The 19,920-nt window shown below is 32.6% G+C and overlaps 2 protein-coding genes across 2 annotated transcripts; one reads left to right on the plus strand and one right to left on the minus strand.

Annotated features, from left to right (window-relative positions):
• Positions 1–1,870: 1,870 nt before the first annotated feature.
• LOC107461275 (cyclin-D3-2) lies at positions 1,871–3,155 on the minus strand. The gene is made up of 3 exons (XM_016079753.3): positions 2,645–3,155; positions 2,385–2,580; positions 1,871–2,316 (listed from the first exon to the last, which is right to left on the minus strand). The coding sequence occupies exons 1-3, from the start codon at positions 3,050–3,052 to the stop codon at positions 1,943–1,945; spliced, it is 978 nt and encodes a 325-aa protein (XP_015935239.1). The 5' UTR covers positions 3,053–3,155; the 3' UTR covers positions 1,871–1,942.
• Positions 3,156–13,670: 10,515 nt separating this feature from the next.
• LOC127741218 (uncharacterized) lies at positions 13,671–14,790 on the plus strand. Its single transcript, XM_052253273.1, has 3 exons — positions 13,671–14,262; positions 14,344–14,423; positions 14,476–14,790. Exons 1-3 carry the CDS (start codon positions 13,671–13,673, stop codon positions 14,788–14,790), a joined length of 987 nt encoding a protein of 328 aa, XP_052109233.1.
• The last annotated feature ends 5,130 nt before the right edge of the window (positions 14,791–19,920 follow it).

Below are 19,920 nucleotides of genomic sequence, written 5' to 3' on the forward strand. Positions count from 1 at the left end.
TTGTTGGGACCATATACATGAACTAATGCCATGACAATAAGAGAATTTATTGGAGAAAATTTTAGAACGCTGATCAAATAAAAATAAATCAATTAAGGTGAAATATCCGCATATACTACAGTATTAGGCTATAAACCAAATCCCATTGTAGATATCTTCAACATGGTACGGTCAACATCACCCCAAACTAGCCAACCCCGACATACTCGGTGGTGATAGTTTAATTTAGGGTAGAAACTTAGATGAAGTCAGTGAAGTTAATACTTGGGAGCCATTAGATGATTTAACTGTGTTGACTAAATTTTTCATCTAACGGCAGGTATCAACTTCACAACTGAGTTTCACCTTAATTTAGTTTTTATTTTCTATTATCTATTAGTAATAGTAAAATAAGAATTCATGTAATTCTTCTTGGCTAAAAATAATGTTATGTTCGTTATTGGATTACCTACTACAACAATATATAATTATATATTAAAAAAAAAGAATGCAACAAAATTTAAGGCAGATGCACATATGTAGAGAAAAAAAAGGGAATAAAGTCAATGAATGACAACCTTTAATAAGGTGGGGAGAAAGCACATGCAGTAGTGAAGAGGCTTTTGTGCGTGTGTGTCTCTCGCGTGCTGAAGCAAGATCCACAACAACAAAATATTAGTTTTACTGAGGCAATAGATTTCTCAAACTCAAGTGGCATGTTCTTTATTTAATCACATCCTACTCTCAACATATTTTGTCTTATACTATGTTTCTTGTATATAACTCATCAATCTGATCTCATCTAAGCAAACAAACAAGATTTCCAAGGTATAGGTGGCCGGTTTTATTTTATTTTGTGAAAAAAAAAAAAGACTATAAAAGTTAAAAATTTAATAAACTTAACATAGCATATATAGGTCAGGCAAGGACATTGTGTTAGGTGAGTATAGATAGATATAATAATTTGCTAACAGAATATTACTAGATTTCATTAGTTATTGGGATGTAAATTTATCATAGTTTTTGTTGTTGTAAACAGTTGTAGGATCGGATGAGATCTCTTGTTGCTGAGGAAAACTGGTTGATGTGGTGTCATTGACTCGACTCTGTTTGATTGAGATGAGATGGCTGTACAAACTTTGTGATGCTTCCGAGAAAAAAGATGGAAACGAATTTTGCACTTTAAGCTCAAAGCCATTGACATATCACCCAACAAAACCTTTCTTTTTAAGAGCTTGTGAAAGCAAAAGATTATTGACACTGCTACCCTCTCCTTATTAATTCCTTTTCTTTATTTGCTTGTCACTTGTCATAGCCAGAAAATTAAATTATTGCTAATTGACCCTTTTCTTTTGAAAGTTTGGATAAAGAAATGCCAGTCCAATCTTATGATAATGATGTTTAACCTCGCTGAAAGGCCCTTCTCTGTGTGAAGTTGATTTGATAGATTTTCAACAAGAATGGTTCATATGTTACATTATTTTGAAAATATTGTAAGATCGCAAGTAATCACCATTCACCAGGATACTCAAATTCAATTGAAAGAGAGAAAGTAAGAAAAATATTTGGATACTGGAGATACAGAAAAGGATGGTATTACAGCTGGATTGTTCATTGTATGGTTACTTTTTGCCATAATTGCAATACAAACACCAATTTAACGAGGTCAACACCTCAATAAATAACCCTTCCTACTTCCGTTACTTAATATGTAAGTGTGGCCGACAACATGTTTCTCCCATCACATGCAAAACAAAAATTCATTCCCATGCTCCCTCTCTTTCTATTTTTTCATATTGAGAACGATAATTAGTGAAATACATACACTTTTGTTATAGTTAATTAGTCAATTAATGTGCTTGTGAATTGGTCAAGTAATTCAAGAATCCCCTTAGAAAGATGGTACGTGGTTAATTATTACTACAGAAAGTAATTATATAGAAGAAGAGTAATTAAAGAAGTGCTAAATGAAATGGGATGAGTTGGGAGGGTTTAGTAGAGTCCTATTCTTCTTAGGTTCCGGTGAGGATGAGAGGGAAGAAACATTGTTGTTATTATTATTATTATTAGCAAGTAGTAGAGGCCATGAATCATTGGAGCTATCATCAGAGGCAGAGGTAAACGACACATCCATGACGCCGTTTGGACTATCTGGAACCCATCCAAACTTGCGTTTCTTGTTCCCCTGTTCCCATATCAGCTTCAAGCATTCATCCACCTTCTCTTTCTTCGTTCCGAGAATGCGTACCACCTGGTTTCGCTGCTCCACGCCATTCAACACGTGCATCATTGTGGCAGTTGCCACCACAGAAGGAAGGTAACTCATGAACCTGCTATCTGCATAGAAATTAATTAATTAATTCAAGATTATATTCATCAGCGCATGAGTAGTAATTAGTAATTACCTGGAAGGGTAGATAGAAGAAGGGATTGGGATCTGGTGAGGAAGTCGTTGGAGTTGAATAATCCAAGTCTTCGTGTGATATAGTCGAGAAAAGAGAGAGGAGTGACGGGATTCATCTTCCATCGGAGAGTTGAAAGCACCAAAATCTCCATCCTTTTGATGGTTTTGGCTTCGAACACGTATCTGCAATCCTCCACCTACACACATAATAAGCGTTAAGAAGAATAATTGATGAGCATTGCAAGAAGGGAGAAAACATACTTGGAGGTCTAGTAAGTGGGGGAGATGAGTCTCTTCAAGCTTGGCAGCGAGTGAGAGAGAAGCGACGGCAGCCAGCTGAGTCATCCATGGCTTATTGAGATTGTTAATGGAGGAGAAAGTGAAGAGGAACCTGTGAAGGTAGTTGGCGGCAAGAAGAGAAGTGAGAGGAGAGAAGGAGTAATGTGAGCTGACTTTGAGTATCCACTCCACCGCCTCTCTGCGAGCAGACTCCAATTGGAAGCAGAGAGGGGTGTGTGTTGTGTGTTGTTCTTCCCTGGCCAGCATCCACGCAAGCTCCTCATCATCCCAAAACATGTCCCCTTCTACCAACCCGGAACCCTCATCTTGTTCTAATTCATCCTCTTCCTCTGAGCAGTATAGAGCGTCTTGGAGATGGTAGGGAGCCATGAAGGGACTATGATATGATGTGATTTTTTCTAACCCCCTTAAAACCTGAAACAAGGGAATTATGGGTCATGCACCACAATTACTCAACACGTGACAATTGTACCCTACCATATTCTTTTTATACAATGTTTAGCCCCACACCCCTACACTCACTAATACTTGACATTACCACTGTAATTATTTAATTAAAGTGCTGCCCATCGACCTTTCACAAATCCCTCTCTCTGCTCCTGCATGCACCATCCCATTACGCCATTACGTTTCTGTTTTCGAACAACGCAAAATACTTTAATTTCTTTACAATAATCTAGCTTTTTAATAATTCATCATCTCATTATTATTATAAGAGATCAAATATGTGAAATCGTGAATCTCAACTCACTCCATGAGTTAAATAATTTCATTTTCCATGCGTTATGTTTGTGCATCAAGCTGTTGGACTTTAACTACGTAACAAAACTGAACTACTCGGACTCATCATTCATGAATGAAACCACGGTTGGGAATGGGGAAGAGTTGTAAAGATCGATGCTACCGATTCCAAGATAAACAAACAGGGAAATTTTGTATTGTAGTGATAAAAAAAGACTTCATCTTAAAATACATGCTCTACTAGTCAATAACGAACTTCGATAGTTCAACATCAGTTCATTATTTCTTTATTCGAACCCAACTCAGTATCTTTCTTTATTAAATCCGTATTATGAACTGGACATCTCATATTAAAAATACAACTAGAAAAAGATGGGATAAGTCATGTTTATGTACATACAGAGGATATTTAATATTTAAATATTGGCATGAAAAAGAATATAAATGAAATAATTAATAATTAAATCCCTTTCTTGCTCTCAAACACTCATATTTCACCAAGTATATACAACGAACCAATAATATTCGGTCCCAAAATTAAAGTGACTTAGAATTTAAGAAATCGTTCGTCCACCATAAAGCTTGCTATATATTTGGGCATGTCATTATTTAATTTGAATAACTCAACGACAATTACACTGACAAGTATATACATCAGTTATTAAATGTTTCCTTGAGATATATACCTATCTAAACGTACGCTACATATTAATTAGGTGTAGCCCCACTTTTTTTTTTTAAACAAAATAAAGTGAAGAGCAATAAAGCATTCGTTTAGCAATTATCACTCTCCCTCAACAAATATGCTTGTTGATATTATTAGAAGAATTTGTATTTTCATTCTTAAAAAAAGTCTAACATACCAATGCATGATTGTTTCTAATTCGGATTAGATTGTATAAACGATTTTGTTTGGATTGATTTGAGTGATTTTTTGCTAATAAGATGCATAGAAGAAGAAGGAACTTTTGATAAAGAAGTTCATCATCCGCATGCAAGGATATTGAATGTGGCTAGTCCACTAACCATTAGTAGTGACGCTGAAGTCCAAAGAAGATTTTAGAAAGAGACGTAAATACATGCATACTCAACGGAGAGATAGAAGACATGTTATGTTGGTTTCATTTGTGGGCATCATTTCTTGTGCTTGGAAGACCGAAAACGTGTATCGTAGTGTGGCAAATATGGAAGCATACGCTTTCCATTGTAATATACTACTAATATATATATAACACAGCTAGCACAAGGACAATTAATCAGTTCTTCGATCTTTTTATCGTACGATAAAGATATGTCTCTGAAATCTGCAATCTGCAATCGCCCCCATTACAATAAATATGGTTGCTAGCAGAAAAAAGCCTGAAGCATATCTGCGATAGAAATATAGAGACTACTAAACACTATATAGAGCACGTTTTATGAGTTTCTCAAGAATTTTCCTTCTTAATAACTAGTCACGTCATTATGCAACAGAAGTGTTAGAGCTTTATTGGGTGCAAAATCACATTAGTAATGTTTATAGTCTGTTAACTAATTAAACTGAGACATACCCGCCTAATCGGGGCTAATTTTTTCTGCGACCATATGAGTAGTTGCTTTCTTCTTTTTCTTTTCGTTTCTTTTATTTGGATATTTGTTTTCACAATTTTATTATCTTCTTTAAAGGCTCAATATCCGAGGAAACAAGTTTGGTGGAGATGAAGGGTGATAAAGAGAAAGAGAGTGAGAAAAAGAGGAGATAGTACAAGCCGGCGAAGGCAAGTAGTATGGTGGTTGCGTTATGGCATTGTACATGCATGGTGGAAGCCATAGTCATGGGTTCCAAAGATTAGGTTTGTCAAGGAATATGAATTGTTTTCTGGAAAACATTTATTTTTTATGTATATTAAAATTAATTATTGGTATAAAATAATATTTTTAATTTTACAATTACATAACATAATACAAAATGTAGAATCTACTTCGTGTTTTAGATAAATTAGATATAAATTTATTAAGTACCATCGAATTTTTTAAGTTAATAACTAGTAAATTTATTTGTATAAATATTTGAAAGAAAATGGATTTTTTTTTTTACTATAATCCTAAACACTATTAAATCTTTCTTAATATTCTTTATATAATATTATGATTTTTCATATGAGAAAGATCATGAATATATGATGATGATTTTTTTTATGTATATATAATATGATGATTTTTCTTTTGAGTTTTTTAGTTTTTTTTTTTTTGTTCTTTTTATACTTTCTCCACAAAGTAGTGTCTGATTTCTAAGACAAAAACAGCAACTCCCACTTCATACTAGTCAAAGTCAGACAAACCCACTCTCGCTCAAACACCAGAAAGTGGCTGATTTCTTTGCATTTCAATCGCTGTGCAGAATACATAAATAAATAAAAGCAGGATCCTTTATTGGGACTCAAATCCTTTACTTTGTACAGGTCTTAGTACCATGTAGCTGCGCTACGTAGATGGGTATATCCGTCAGGATCATAACCCTGTATTGGAAATGGAACGTATGCGTATATCGTAGTGCTCATGAATCATGATGAACGTGACTCTTGTATTCAATTGTCCATAATTAATTAAGGAAAGGCAATGCTAGGTAACCAATTATTTTTTTGAACAATATGAATAACTACCAATTAAATAAAAAATACTACACTTTTAAATTACTCACCTAAATTTTAATATTAGAATAACGATCCACACACCTAATAAAATAAACATTCAATACATTCATTGTTCATATTGTTTAATATTTTCATTATCTACCTATACTTTTTCTTAAGGAAAAATACATGTACTCATTTTAGTTAATTACAGAAATATAAATATTTTAAAACTACGTTCATCTTAATATTATAAATTAAAAAATTATTATGTCTTCTCTAACAAAAACTGAAACATGATATTTCATGGTCATGTCAAATTGCTAAAAATATTTTTTTTTATAAGTAACGGGGTGCAGATCCTAAAGAAACAAAAAATATTCGACTACTATCAATCTTTTAAATTTAACATCACTTGCATCAGCAAAAAGGTAATAAAACAAGTATAGATAAAACTGCTCGAAGAACTTAATTCCAACAACTTCTCTTTGACCCAGCTTAATGAGAACATCCGTACAGAAATTGACTTCCCTATAGATATGTTTTATTTTTACATTATCCATCTTTGCCAAAAACTCCTTGATCGACCAGACGAGAGAAGAGTTACCATGACTTTTCGAAGACGCCTTTTGAACCAGTGTTACAACACATCTAGAGTCTGATTCCACCACTAATTTCGTGATCCTTAACTCAAAAACTAGTTTAATCCCAACATAAAACCCCATTGTTCAGCCATGGTTATGGTACAGGTTTCGATGTTTATAGTGAAACCAACAATCGTGCGTCCAGCCCAATCCCTAATAATACTCCCGCAAGCTCCTCTGCTACCAGGATGAATGACTGACCCATCTACATTCAATTTAGTCCAACCCTAATTTGGTGCCTCCAATCCGACAAGCTCCTCTCTGATAAGATTTAGTAAGTTATTACTATGCTTTGTTATTCTCAAAGTAATGCTATGTTTTTCTGTAATTTTTCTTACTCATTTGGTGAAGTTGATTGTTTGGCAAAGTCTTGATACGTGCTTCAAATGTTCGAGATATGAAGAGTTCAAGTATTATTTAGAAGATATTAGTTTACATTTTTAGAATATTTTAATTTAATATATTTTGATTTTGTTTATTTAATTACTAGATTGGGCCTTATGATTATGGGCTTTAGGGTTTTTCTTTGTTTTAACCTAATAAGAGGTTATAAATACCTCCTTAGCTATTGTAGTCGTAGCATAGAATTTTTAGAGGTTTCAAACCCCCTTTTTTGGTTTCGTGATGAAACCATTGTGTGGACAATTGAGGTTGAGGAGTTCCTCTCTTGTTACATCGAGAAATTGAGTAGAAGGTTGAGGAGTCCATTCGAATCAATTCCCAAACTATGGCGTTGACAAGTGAGGTTGAGGAGTCCCTTTCTTGTTGCGTCAAGAAATTGGATAAAAAGTAGAGTGATTCTCTTTGTATTCAATTTCAATCTATCCTTTTTATTTCTATTTCAATTTTAATATATCTTTTTATTCAGTTTGAATTCTTGTCTTTATGTTTATCTATTATTTTCGTATCATTTGGTATCAGAGCTCAGGTATTAGATTAATTCTTATTAATCTATATATTTTTTCTTCTTTTATCATAAAAAAAGAGTCCAGTATGTCGCGTCTTTCTTTAAATTTTCATATTTTTGTTTTCCGTTTGTGTTTCATTATTGTTTTGTCATCATTGTTGATTTTATTGTTTAAAAAAATAAAAAAAGCATACAGTGCAAAAAAAAAGAAATATATACAAAAAAAAGAAATTATATTTCTTGTAATTTTTGTGCTTTTCATATTCTATTTTTTCCACCTACAAGATTCGAGGACGAATCTTTTTTGAAGAGGAGGAGAATGATACGTGCTTCAAATGTTCGAGATATGAAGAGTTCAAGTATTATTTAGAAGATATTAGTTTACATTTTTAGAATATTTTAATTTAATGTATTTTGATTTTGTTTATTTAATTACTAGATTGGGCCTTATGATTATGGGCATTAGGATTTTTCTTTGTTTTAACCTAATAAGAGGTTATAAATACCTCCTTAGCTATTGTAGTCGTAGCATAGAATTTTTAGAGGTTTCAAAACCCCTTTTTTGGTTTCGTGATGAAACCATTGTGTGGACAATTGAGATTGAGGAGTCCCTCTCTTGTTACATCGAAAAATTGAGTAGAAGTTTGAGGAGTCCATTCGAATCAATCCCCAAACTATGGTGTTGACAAGTGAGGTTGAGGAGTCCCTTTCTTGTTGCGTCAAGAAATTGGATAAAAAGTAGAGTGATTCTCTTTGTATTCAATTTCAATCTATCTTTTTTATTTCTATTTCAGTTTTAATGTATCTTTTTATTCAGTTTGAATTCTTGTCTTTATGTTTATCTATTTTTTCCATATCAAGTCTCGTCCCTGAAAATGAAATCATTTCGATACTTCCAGGATATGTTGCACGCTGTGATGAAGATGATGGGCCACGGAGTCCCATACTACTTTCGAGAGACCAACGAAAGATTAGTACTAAGTCATTCCTGAAAGGATTGGGAGAAAAAATTTTTATGTGCATCTCTGTTTGCTATGCTAATCCATGCCATACGGATGCAGGGACAATCGCGTAACGCGTGGAGCAAAGTCTCTTCCTCTCCACAGCATCTTGGGTAGTCGCTATTGTCTTTGAGGTTTCTGCTCTTTCTTCTATTGTTGGTAAGCAAAGCTTCATGGGTAAGGAGCTAACAAAAGGTTTTCAAACGTTGAGATAAGTTATTTTTCCAAAGCAATTTGTATAACCTGTTATTATTCTCCTTGTTACTGAAAAGAGCTTCATAGGTTGATTTAATTGTAAACCTGTCACCTGCTATTGGAAGCCACCCTACAGTGTCTGCTTCAATGTTAGGATTGGAAAATTTTAAAATTCTAGTGTCCTCTAGAACATCCTCAGGTAAAACCTGACTAATTTGTGTCCAATTTCAAATATTCTGAGAACTAATATAACTGCATAACCTTTCTCCAAGTGTTTCTTCATCGAAGTTAATGGTAGTTAAGTCTCTTAATTTGTGAATTACTAGGATCTGATGGTCTTCCCAAAAAGAAATACTTTTTTCTGTCACCTATTCTCCAAATTAGATTCCCTCAGATCTTTGTTATTCCAATCTAAACGTTTGAGTAGCTGGTCTTCTTATGGATTTTGTGTTGTCTCCTCCCACATATTTTACTCTCATCACCTAAATTCATAGAAAATCCCTTTTGTAGATTAAGCCCTAAGCAAGTTTCATAAAAAACAGTTGATTGGTCTCCTACGCCCTTTGAATCCCCAGTCCACCCTCCTTCTTTGATTTAAAAATTTTCTCCCAACTTAAGAGATGAACCTTTCTATCATCTTCACTGTTGTCCCATAGAAAGTCCCTACAAAGTTATCTATTTTAGCACAAATCGCCATAAGGATCTTTATAGTCTGTATGCAGTAACTAGAAATGGTTGATAACATCGATTGGATAAGGTACATCTCCCTACAAAAGATAGAGATTTTTTGTTCCAGCTAGATAATTTGGTTTGCATGCGGTCAAGGATGAATTGAAAATGATGCTGATTACACTTCTCCGTGATCAAAGGTATTTCTAATTATTTTTTCAGATTAGCCGTCAGGGTCATTCTAAGCTCTGGCTTAGTTGCTGCCTAATATTATGATTAATATTCTTAGAAAAGTAGACACAAAATTTGTGGAAGTTGATTCTTTGTCCCGAGATCTCGCAAAAAATGTGCAAGATTTTCTTAATCGTTCGCACTTATTCACTATAAACTTTAGCAAAAAGAACCAAATCATCTGCGGAACAAATATAAGATATTTTAAGCCCATTTTTAGAAATAGTTATTAGCTCCCATTTTTTATCAGCAACTAGTTTATTAATAACTAATAAGGTGGGATAAACGCTAAATATATAGAACAAAAAGATAAGGTGAGAGAAAATTTTTCTGTCTAATTCTTTTGGTTGGAGAGAACGTAATCTGTCGTAAGCCTTCTTCAGATCAATTTTTATAGCCATAATTTTTTTTCTTTGATTCTTATACGCATAGTGTAAACCACTTTTTGTACTATTAGAATATTATCTACTGCTAAAAATAAAATTAGATTGAACATTAAAAATAAATACAAGTATATAATTTTTAGGTTTAAAAATAATAATCTTAATGACTATTTTATATCAAATATTACATAAACTTTTAGGTTTAAAAATAATAATCTTAGTGACTATTTTATATCAAATATTACATAAACGATCTAAAATGACTAAAAATTTTTAGGTACTGATATTTTAGAAATGATTGTAACAAGAGTGCTTTTGTCTTATAGTAAACTATAAAATAGCAAAATTATCCATCATTGTACAAGTGTATTGATTTAATTAACTCATTGAATTGAGGTTATCAATTTCTTTGGATATTAACTTAAAAGTGAAGCCGCTGAAGTCAACAATAATTTGGCTTAAATAATAAATTTGTAGTTATTATTTTTATATGAAAGAGTTTAATTTTTTATTAATAATTAATTTTAATATTTGTTATTTAAAATTTAAAAGAATTTAACGTGTATATTTTTATATTTGATTAGATATTAAATTTATTGTACAAATAAAATAATTAATTTTTATACTTATTATTTAAAAATAATATTTTTTTCTCAATATATATAAAAATATAATTACATATTGGCATAAAAAAATTATATTGATAGTTATAAAATTAACTCAAATTTATTTTTTTAAAAAAATAATTGAATCTTGATTCTAACTTTTAATCATAATATTAATATTTTCTCTAAATTATATGTAATAAATATTAAAAAAAGGATGTAAAAATATAAATTAGAAAGATAACAGTACAAGAAATTACCGGAATAGCGACCGATTCTGGTAGTCGCTAAAACCTTGGTCGCTAAATTCAAAATAGCGACCGATGTTGGTCGCTAATATTTAGTGACGATTTTAGCGACCGATTTTCAACCAAGGCCACCTAACCATACAAAATAATTTTGGTTGATAAATTAGTTGCTAAATAGTAACGATTTAGTGACTACAATTTGGGAAGGAAAGAGAGAAATAGGAAAAAAGGGAGAGGTAGATAAGAGAATGTAAGAAGGAGGTTTACTAATTTTGGAAGAAAATATTTTTTTTTTAAATTTTAATAAGAAAGTGTCATATGATATATTTTAGTTATTGAATTAGTTAGTAATATATGAATATAATATATAATATAGCTATATTTAAATTTTAATATTTTAATTTTAATTTTAATTTAATTTGAATGCAATTAGAGAATATCATGTTGTATATTTTTATTATCAAATTTGTAATTAGTCATTGATAATGATATATAAGAGCATCTCCAACGGTAAGGGAATGAAGGACCCGTTTACTGTGAATCTGACAAAAGCTGAAGACCAACCGTTGGAGCAACATAAACTTGATTCCCAGCACATATTTCAAAGCAAACAAGGCCCTGTTTAGAGGAACTTGCTTTATTTTCATTAGAATCAATAAAATTTTAACATATGGCACTTAAATTAAAAAAAAAATTAAATAATATGGTATTAATATAATAACTAATAACGATGCATAATATGTTATCAATAAAGGGTTGGTATTCTATTTAAATCATAATTAATATAAGTAATTAAATTAATATTGAATATTAATTATATTATTATATTAAATTAGCCGTTGTAAAATTAGCCGTTGCAAAATTAGCCGTTGGAAACTAGCCGTTACTATGTTACCCTTATCATTAACAAATTAATATTTTGTTACTCTATATATACCACTTAGATACACTTCTATTCTCACACTTTCTACTACTATTTTTCATCTTCTTCCAAGTTTACAAAATCAAAGTTCTGCTAATATTATTTTTTGTTCGAAAGCATGGATCCAAACCAACTTAACTCTTTCTTCGATTACTTACAAAACTTTCTTCAAATTCCAAATCAAAACTTCACATTACCGAATACATTTCAAAATCCAAATCCACAAAATCTTTCTAATTTCAATTTTCAAGCTCCTTATAATAATCAATTTTCTATATTCCAACCGCAAAATCAAAATTCACAAACACCACATTTTTCATTTTCATCCATATTTAACCCCTCTATCGGAAATGTTACTCCAACTTCCTTGCCGTTTCCAACTCAATTCAGTGCATCAAGACATAACTTATCTGGTGTTGGTGGCTCTTCTAACCCATCCTCTCAAACTCCTATACAATCTAGTCTAAATTCGCAATATTTAGATTTTGCCAACCCTCGTGGATTAGATTCTATCGACCTCAATGATGATGATATTGAAGATCGGAGGCAAGATAGTATTCAACACTGGCATTGGAAAGAGGATGAAATGCTGATCAGTGCATGGTTAAATGTTTCAACTGACCCTATAGTTGGTACCGATCAAAAGGGAAAAATATTTTGGAGTCGAATTCATAGCTATTGTGTAGAATTTTACTCCGACATGACAAGGGGGTAGTTGCATATAAGAAACGATGGTATAAGATCAACAAGGTTGTTGCACAATTTGCTGGTTGCTACGATCAAGCTAGTCGAAACATAAGGAGTGGTTTGAATGCTGATGATATGAAGGAGTTGGCTTATAGACTTTATTCCACAAATTATGGTCAAAAATTCACTTTTGAGAAGCATTGGAACATGCTTCGATTGGAGCAAAAATAGAGAAGTCAACTACCTACACAGAGTGGCGGCTCAAAGAGAACCAATGTTAGTGCAACTGGAGCATACTCATTCTCATCAAACCCAGAAATACCTTTGGCTGACGAACCCGGTATGGACTCTCCTGTTCGCCCACAAGGATCAAAGAAGAGGCAAGCAAAAAGCACAAATGTCTGAAGATTTTAGCGAAAAGAAATCATTAGTTGTTAAAAAATTATCTCTCATGGAAGATATTAAGAATGTTAGAGAAAAGGAACTAATGGATAGGAAAAAAGAAAGAGAAGAGGAGAAGGAACATAGAGCAAAGATTATGGCAATTAAAGAGAAGGAGTTACAAATTCAAGCGGCAATGTAAGAACAAGAATTACAAGCTCAAGTGGCAAGGAAAGAACATGAATTACAAACTCAGAGGTATATTAAAGAAATGGAGATAAAAGCAAAAGAAAGGGAAATGAAAAGGATGGCCAAGGAAAGGAAAAGGAAAATGGATGCAAATACTTAATGCTGACACGTCTATAATGAGTGAAAAACGACGAGCTCTTCATGGAATTGCATGTGAAAAAATAATCGCCAAGTGGTTTACTTAATGGTTCCTTGTATTCGTAGAGTTATGTAGTATGTTCTTATTTTTATTGCGTATTACTGGTATGTGATGTAGTTTGTTTTATTTATTTCTGATGTAATTTTTTAAACTAGTAAATATTATTGTGCCTTTATTGTTCATGAAAGTGACCGTTGTAAAACTAGCCGTTAAGTAGCCGTTGCAAAACTAGTAGTTACAAAATTAGCCATTAACTAGCCGTTAAGGTACTATTGCAGACACACTTATAAATATCAACTATCAATGACTCCGCAACTCCACTTCAACTCTTGTTTCTCACCTCGAAAGAGAACTAAAAATTACATTTCTAGATATGGCTAGAAATTTTTATGATATGTTTAATGAGGCATTGTATGGCAAAAGAAGACGGCAAGATAACACACTCATAGATAATTGGATCGATGAGTGTTTACTCGAAGATTCAGAAGAAGAAGATATCGATAGAAGCTCTATCCCAACTACTCGTAGATGGATCAACAGAGATAGAGAAGCAGGACATGATCGCCTTTTCCAAGATTACTTTGCAGATGAATCGGTGTATAATGCTAACATTTTCCGACGAAGATTTCGAATGAGAAGACATGTGTTCCTTTGGATAGTAGACGCTCTCTCAAATGTCTATCCGTATTTTCAACAGAGTGTTGATGCAACTGGAAGAAGAGACTTGTCGCCACTCCAAAAATGTACCGCTGCGATACGGATATTAGCATATGGCGTAGTAGCTGATGTTGTTGATGGTTATGTGCGCATAGGCAAAAGCACTACAATTGAATGCTTGGAAAAATTTGTTGAAGGTGTCATTTCGGTATTCGAGGATGAATACTTGCGAAAATCCAATCCAAATGACGTAGCATTGACTGCATGCATTGGCAATGAAAAAATTGTCCAAAGGCGTGGAAAGGTATGTACATGATTGGTTATCGCAACCATAGTACTTGAGGTTGTAGCATCTTCAGACCTTTGGATATGTCATGCGTTCTTTGAAGTTTCTGGTTCAAATAATGATATCAATGTGTTAGATCGTTCTCCAGTGTTCGATGATATTCTAAATGACCGTGCTCCGGAGGTAAATTATACTATTAATGGTAATAATTAAACTATGTGATACTATTTAGCAGATGGTATTTATCCTGAATGGGCCACTTTTATCAAATCAATCTCAAAGTCACAAGGGGGAGAAACGCAAGTTATTTGCACAATACCAAGAAGGGCAAAAAAAAGATGTGGAGCGAGCATTCGGAGTGTTGCAAGCATGCTTTGCAATTATACGTGGTCCAGCTCGTTTTTGGGAAAAGAAGAAGCTTGCCAACATAATGAGAGCTTGTATTATATTGCATAATATGATTGTTGAGGATGAAAGAGACGCTTATGCAGGAAATTTTGCTCAAGACTTAGAGTATGATGATGTCGAAAATGGTTTATCACAACCTTAATTGGGAGAAGAAGATTTTGCACCATACCGTCAATTTCTTCAAAGAAATGCCCAACTTTAAAATAGGCAGCAGCATAGACAATTGAAAGAAGACTTGATTGAACACATATGACAATTTCACAATGCTTGTCGTCAACTATAGAACTTAATTATATTTTTTATGTATTAAGTAATTTTACAAATTAGTGTAACCCCGAATTATATATTGTGTATTATTATTATATATGAATTTATTTAATATTAATATCTTTTAATAGTGAATTATTTTTAAATTTATAAATTTAAATTACATTATTGAAAAAATTAATTACATTAATTTCAAGTATTTTAATTAATTAATTATGTGGGACCATAACAGGAACTAAAGTTAGTTCCTCCTAATAAAAAAGAGAGAGATGTTTTGAGTTTCTATTTACTGTTTATGACGCAAAAGCTGATGTAGAGTCACTTTTTATGACAGGTGGACCATAAATAGGAATTGGGATGAGTCCCTACTTCCCTGGAGATGGTCTAAGAGAGATAGAGTGAATGAAGGAATGAAAGAGATAGAAAAAAGGAGAGAGAGAATGAGAGAACTCTTTAATTTTTGAAGAAAAAATTTGATTTCAATTATAACGAGAGAATGACATATGACATATTTTAGTTATAAAATTAGTAATATATAATCAATATAATAGATATTAGTTTTTTAGTTTTTAAAATTCTTATTTTTTAAAAAAATTATTATTTAGAGTTTAAAATTTATTATTTAAAATTTAAAAGTTAGATAAATAACTAATTTTAAAAATTAACTAATATTAATTAAAAAATTAACTCTCTATAATATTACTCATTAATTAATATAAATAAACTGATTATCTATTTTTTTTTGTACTGCCATTCTGCTGTGGCTCCTCTTAAGACTATAATTAAGGGCAATGCTTATAAATATATTTGAGAATGGATAGTAAATGGGTTAGGAGAGAGGACTGAGGGTTGTGGTGTGATGCCCCCACAAGGATCTTGATCCAGCTGGTGAATGGCCCCATAAACTGGGGTCCATATTACATGATCATATTTTTAATGATGTTGTTTTCTCTCTAATCATAAAACAATATATAACATAAAATGATGTTACACATTTAAATTTTTTTATAAATTAAATTTAATTAAATTAAATAATAAAATTTAAAATAATATTGATTATAATTAATTTTTATTATGTTAAATTAATTTAATTAAATTTAATTAATAAAAAGATTTGAATATATAATATTATTTACAGTATAATTACAGACATTTGTAATTATTAAGAGCTCATATAGACCAAATTCATGATTCGGCCTTCTTTCAACTTCTCTTACCACACCCGCTTTTCAATTTTACTTTTGTTGCTTTCGTTTTTAAAATTAGTTAATTTATTTAAACTATCTTCTAATAGTATAACTATAGGCCATGGATTCTATGCTCCTACAAAATTGTAGGTTAATCATTAACCATCATAAAAATAATTACAAAATGTACCCCATTTTTTTTTTTTTGAAAAATTGACTAATTAAATTTAAATCCCTTTAACTTTTGATATTTACAATTTTTCTCTTTTTCTTTTAGTTTCAGATTCAAAAGAGAAGAGAGATCTGCTAGGGTTTAACGATTGGAAAACCTAACTCTGCCCTCCCCTTTCTCACCAAACACTATCGCTATGCCCTCCAATCTCAGTTCGCTGCAATAGCCCGGACGCAAAATTCTCTTGCAGCATCACTCAGTGAGTTCTCACATTCACCGTACTATTCTCAATTTCACTGTATCCTTTTTGTTTTCGCGTGTTTGATGTTTCTTCCTGTTCGTTTAGGTTTCATCCCTGCGTCCGCCACCGCTCCCTGCTTCTGCCGCCGCCGCGCAGGACTCTGCCTAAACGCTTGGAGGTTAGTTAATCATTATGCCTTTTCAATTCACAGTTGACCTGTATATTTATTTTTATGTTGATATGTGATTTTACTCTATGGTATTCCTGTGAAATTTTTTGATGAATTTTCAAGTGGGTTACCACCGTCTTATGTTTCAAGTGGGTTACTCTATGGTATTGCTATTAGAGGCTGTTGTTTCTTTCTTTTTTGTGTCACGAATTTCAGCGGCTAGATGCGAATCAGAGAAACTATACGGAAAGAAAGTTGCACCTTGGTAACAGCTATAACTTTAGAACTAGTGGTAATAACTCATTCCAAAGTGCTTGTTCCAAGTTGCACCCTTACTAACCACTATTGCTTTCTATTGGCATCAAAGTGCTCTTAAACTTGCAGTCTTCTATCATAGTTAATCGGCAATTGGAATAAGGCATTGCAGCTTAAAGTTTATATATATCCAAACACATCAAGGCATTCTATCAAACAGTTAAGGTTCAATTAAGAAACAACTTTAAGATGAGAAATTGAGAATAGAGAAATGAAAAAGACAATTCAGTTTAGAATGTTATGTTACTGGGATTACCTGAGAATTTCAATAGATTCCTATGGCAAATATGAGGATCCAGAGGAGCCTGTGGGTTGGGTCTGCTACTTCACCGTCAACGAAGAGGAACGGAGGCACCAAAGCGCGACATCAGCGACGGTAACCTGGCGGCTTTGGACAAGGCAACGATAACCCAGCAACGGCGGAGCTATCACTCCGGCAACGACGGGATCTTCGAGCTCAAGGGCAGCGAAGAGGAACGGGTGGAACGAAGCAGAAGGGGGAATTGCACTGCCTACTTTTTTTGTTTTGTTGTGGTTTTTAGTCACTTGATAAGAATTAAACATGTATTTTGTTGCTTCATGTTAATGCCTTCTGAATTTCGATTATTTTTTATTATCCTATGTTATGTAGGAACAAATGTGTTGAGAAAGGAAACTGGTCATTCAAACTCTGGGTTGCTGTGGGGGATCAACAATCAAGCCTTCAATATTGCTCCTTTTTATTACAAAGAGAAGTGGAACATTTACTATGAAACTTTTTAGCTTTTGATTTGAGTTTATGTTTTAGTTATTAGCACATGAAAAAGAAAAACCGAAGTTGTTGATGTAATGGGTTTAACTTGCTGAAGTCTGTAATGTAGAAGACTGCTTAGAACTTATGTTTGATTGATGTAATTAGAATTTAGCACAGGATGTTGCTATTGTGCCCCGTTTTTGATTGGCTCGCTGTTGTATCATTTTTTTTCCACTTTTTTGTTTTGGGTGTTTTGTTTCCCTAACATATTGTTAGTATACTAGTTGAGCATGCAAATATTGTGTATGATGTAGAGAGCTAACCATTCTATTAAGGTAATCACTCAAAGCTGTAGAAGTTGTATATAATATTGTCTCGTAGATTTTTTATTTTTTGGGTGGGGTTTAGTCATGTTTTGTATTTCATGATGTCATGTAAATATATTTTTTTGGGGGTTTTGATTCATGTAAATATTGATATTTCTTTTTTTTTTAAATAAAGGTCCAATCCAGCTCAAGTTCTGATTTGTTCTCTTATCTTGTTATTTATGTTAGTGAAATGGAATCCATATGTTTAGATTTTGAGGGCTTCATTGTGTTTGTCTGTTGTCACACTCACTTCCTGACTCTTCAGGAAATATAGTTTAATAAGAAAGTCCATTAACTTTTGATTTTTTTTCTCATCTATTTTGTATCCCCATCTTAAAGCATTAGAGATTTAGAGTTGTAAATCTTGTTTTCATATGTCCGTTTTCATGAAATATATTTTTTGTAGAGTCCATTTAAATTCATTCAGATAATTGTCCAAGGCAATTCTTGATGCCCCTAAAATTAACATCATGGACAGAATCCACCTATCTCCTCTTAATGGAGGATTCTCCCATAGTGAAACAGGTGTAAGAAAAATTGCAAATAAAACAAAATACTTTGGAAATTCTGTGTTTCATTGTGCGTGTTGATGATTGTTATTAATATTGCCAAAAAGCACAATTTTTGTATAGGTTTAAAAAAACCTTTATCACATTGTTCCTTACCCCCAACCTTCTACAAAAGATGTTAAGTAATGGTGAAGCGTCTTTAGAGCGATATAGGCGTCCAATTCCGGTTCATATGGGAGGGGTGTAATAGCCCCGCAGGGAAAGCCCCGCAGGGAAAGCCCCGCAGGGTCAGTAGCAAGGCACTTACTCACGGGTGTGGGGAAGTGCCGATTGTAGCTCCTTCATTCCGGTAGGGGAGCCCGAAGTACCTAAAAAGCGTAGGGCTCCCCCCTAGAAGGATCCTTGCCTGTAGTAGTGCCCTCTTCCCAGGAGGGAATACGGGCTTAGGATTAGGAAAGGTAGAGGCCATACTCTATTCCTTATCAGGAATAGTGGCCTCGTTAGCAGCACTTAAGGTAGAGGTTCAGGGTTGGAATTAGTGTCTTGGAAGAAGAAATAAGAACATTTTACTTATAATTTTATAGCATGTTAGTTTTGACTTTTGAACAATGTAGGTCACCTTTGCATAATTGCATGTAACGTGAACATTCTTATTTATTCTCCCAACAAGATATAATCTGACCTTACCACAATTAAATTTATAAAATATCAATAATTGTTTAGCATGTCTACCATCAAGTCTTGGCGATTTGAATTTCCCTTTTTTTTTTAAATCAAGCCAAGGTACACTGGTAATCAATTATTTAGTTAAAAAAATTGTATAAATTAATATATATATAAATAATTATCAATTAATATATAAATATATAGTGGTTGAGTGAATAATTAATATTTTGTAACCGATAATATAAAGGGAATTAGTAATATAGAATTGTAAAACATAGAAGGATAAATTAGTGTAAATAACAATGAAACATAACTTAGTACTTTGTCTTTCAAAGAAAATATTAAAAATATCTAAAAAGATAATTCCTCATTCCCAGCAAGTCTCATTCGTGTGGAGTCGTTAACCTGCTTAGAGCACCAACAATATAATTCTAATTAGAAGTTTGTTGGAAAAATTATTTTAAAAATACTTTCTTATAAATATGACCTGAATATTGAAGTCATCTTTTAAAGTACATTCTCTCATCCAACTGATCACCCAAACTCCGCTATCATTCCTATAATAAAAAGTATTCAACAAATAGTTATTATATACATATAAGATATAATCTATTGAATAATTTATGATATTTAAAAAAAATATAT

Source organism: Arachis duranensis, chromosome 8, assembly GCF_000817695.3.
Source record: "Arachis duranensis cultivar V14167 chromosome 8, aradu.V14167.gnm2.J7QH, whole genome shotgun sequence".
Classification (NCBI taxonomy): Eukaryota; Viridiplantae; Streptophyta; class Magnoliopsida; order Fabales; family Fabaceae; genus Arachis; species Arachis duranensis.

Excerpts from the sequence above, each read along its gene's own strand:
- LOC107461275 (XM_016079753.3), bottom strand. The coding sequence starts at position 3,052 with ATGGCTCCCTACCATCTCCAAGACGCTCTATACTGCTCAGAGGAAGAG. Across the intron at positions 2,581-2,644 it reads CCCACTTACTAGACCTCCAA|GTGGAGGATTGCAGATACGT; the intron begins GTATGTTTTCTC and ends TTATGTGTGTAG. Across the intron at positions 2,317-2,384 it reads TCTTCTATCTACCCTTCCAG|ATAGCAGGTTCATGAGTTAC; the intron begins GTAATTACTAAT and ends ATTTCTATGCAG.
- LOC127741218 (XM_052253273.1), top strand. The coding sequence starts at position 13,671 with ATGGCTAGAAATTTTTATGATATGTTTAATGAGGCATTGTATGGCAAA. Across the intron at positions 14,263-14,343 it reads CCAAAGGCGTGGAAAGGTAT|TTTCTGGTTCAAATAATGAT; the intron begins GTACATGATTGG and ends CGTTCTTTGAAG. Across the intron at positions 14,424-14,475 it reads TAAATGACCGTGCTCCGGAG|ATGGTATTTATCCTGAATGG; the intron begins GTAAATTATACT and ends ACTATTTAGCAG.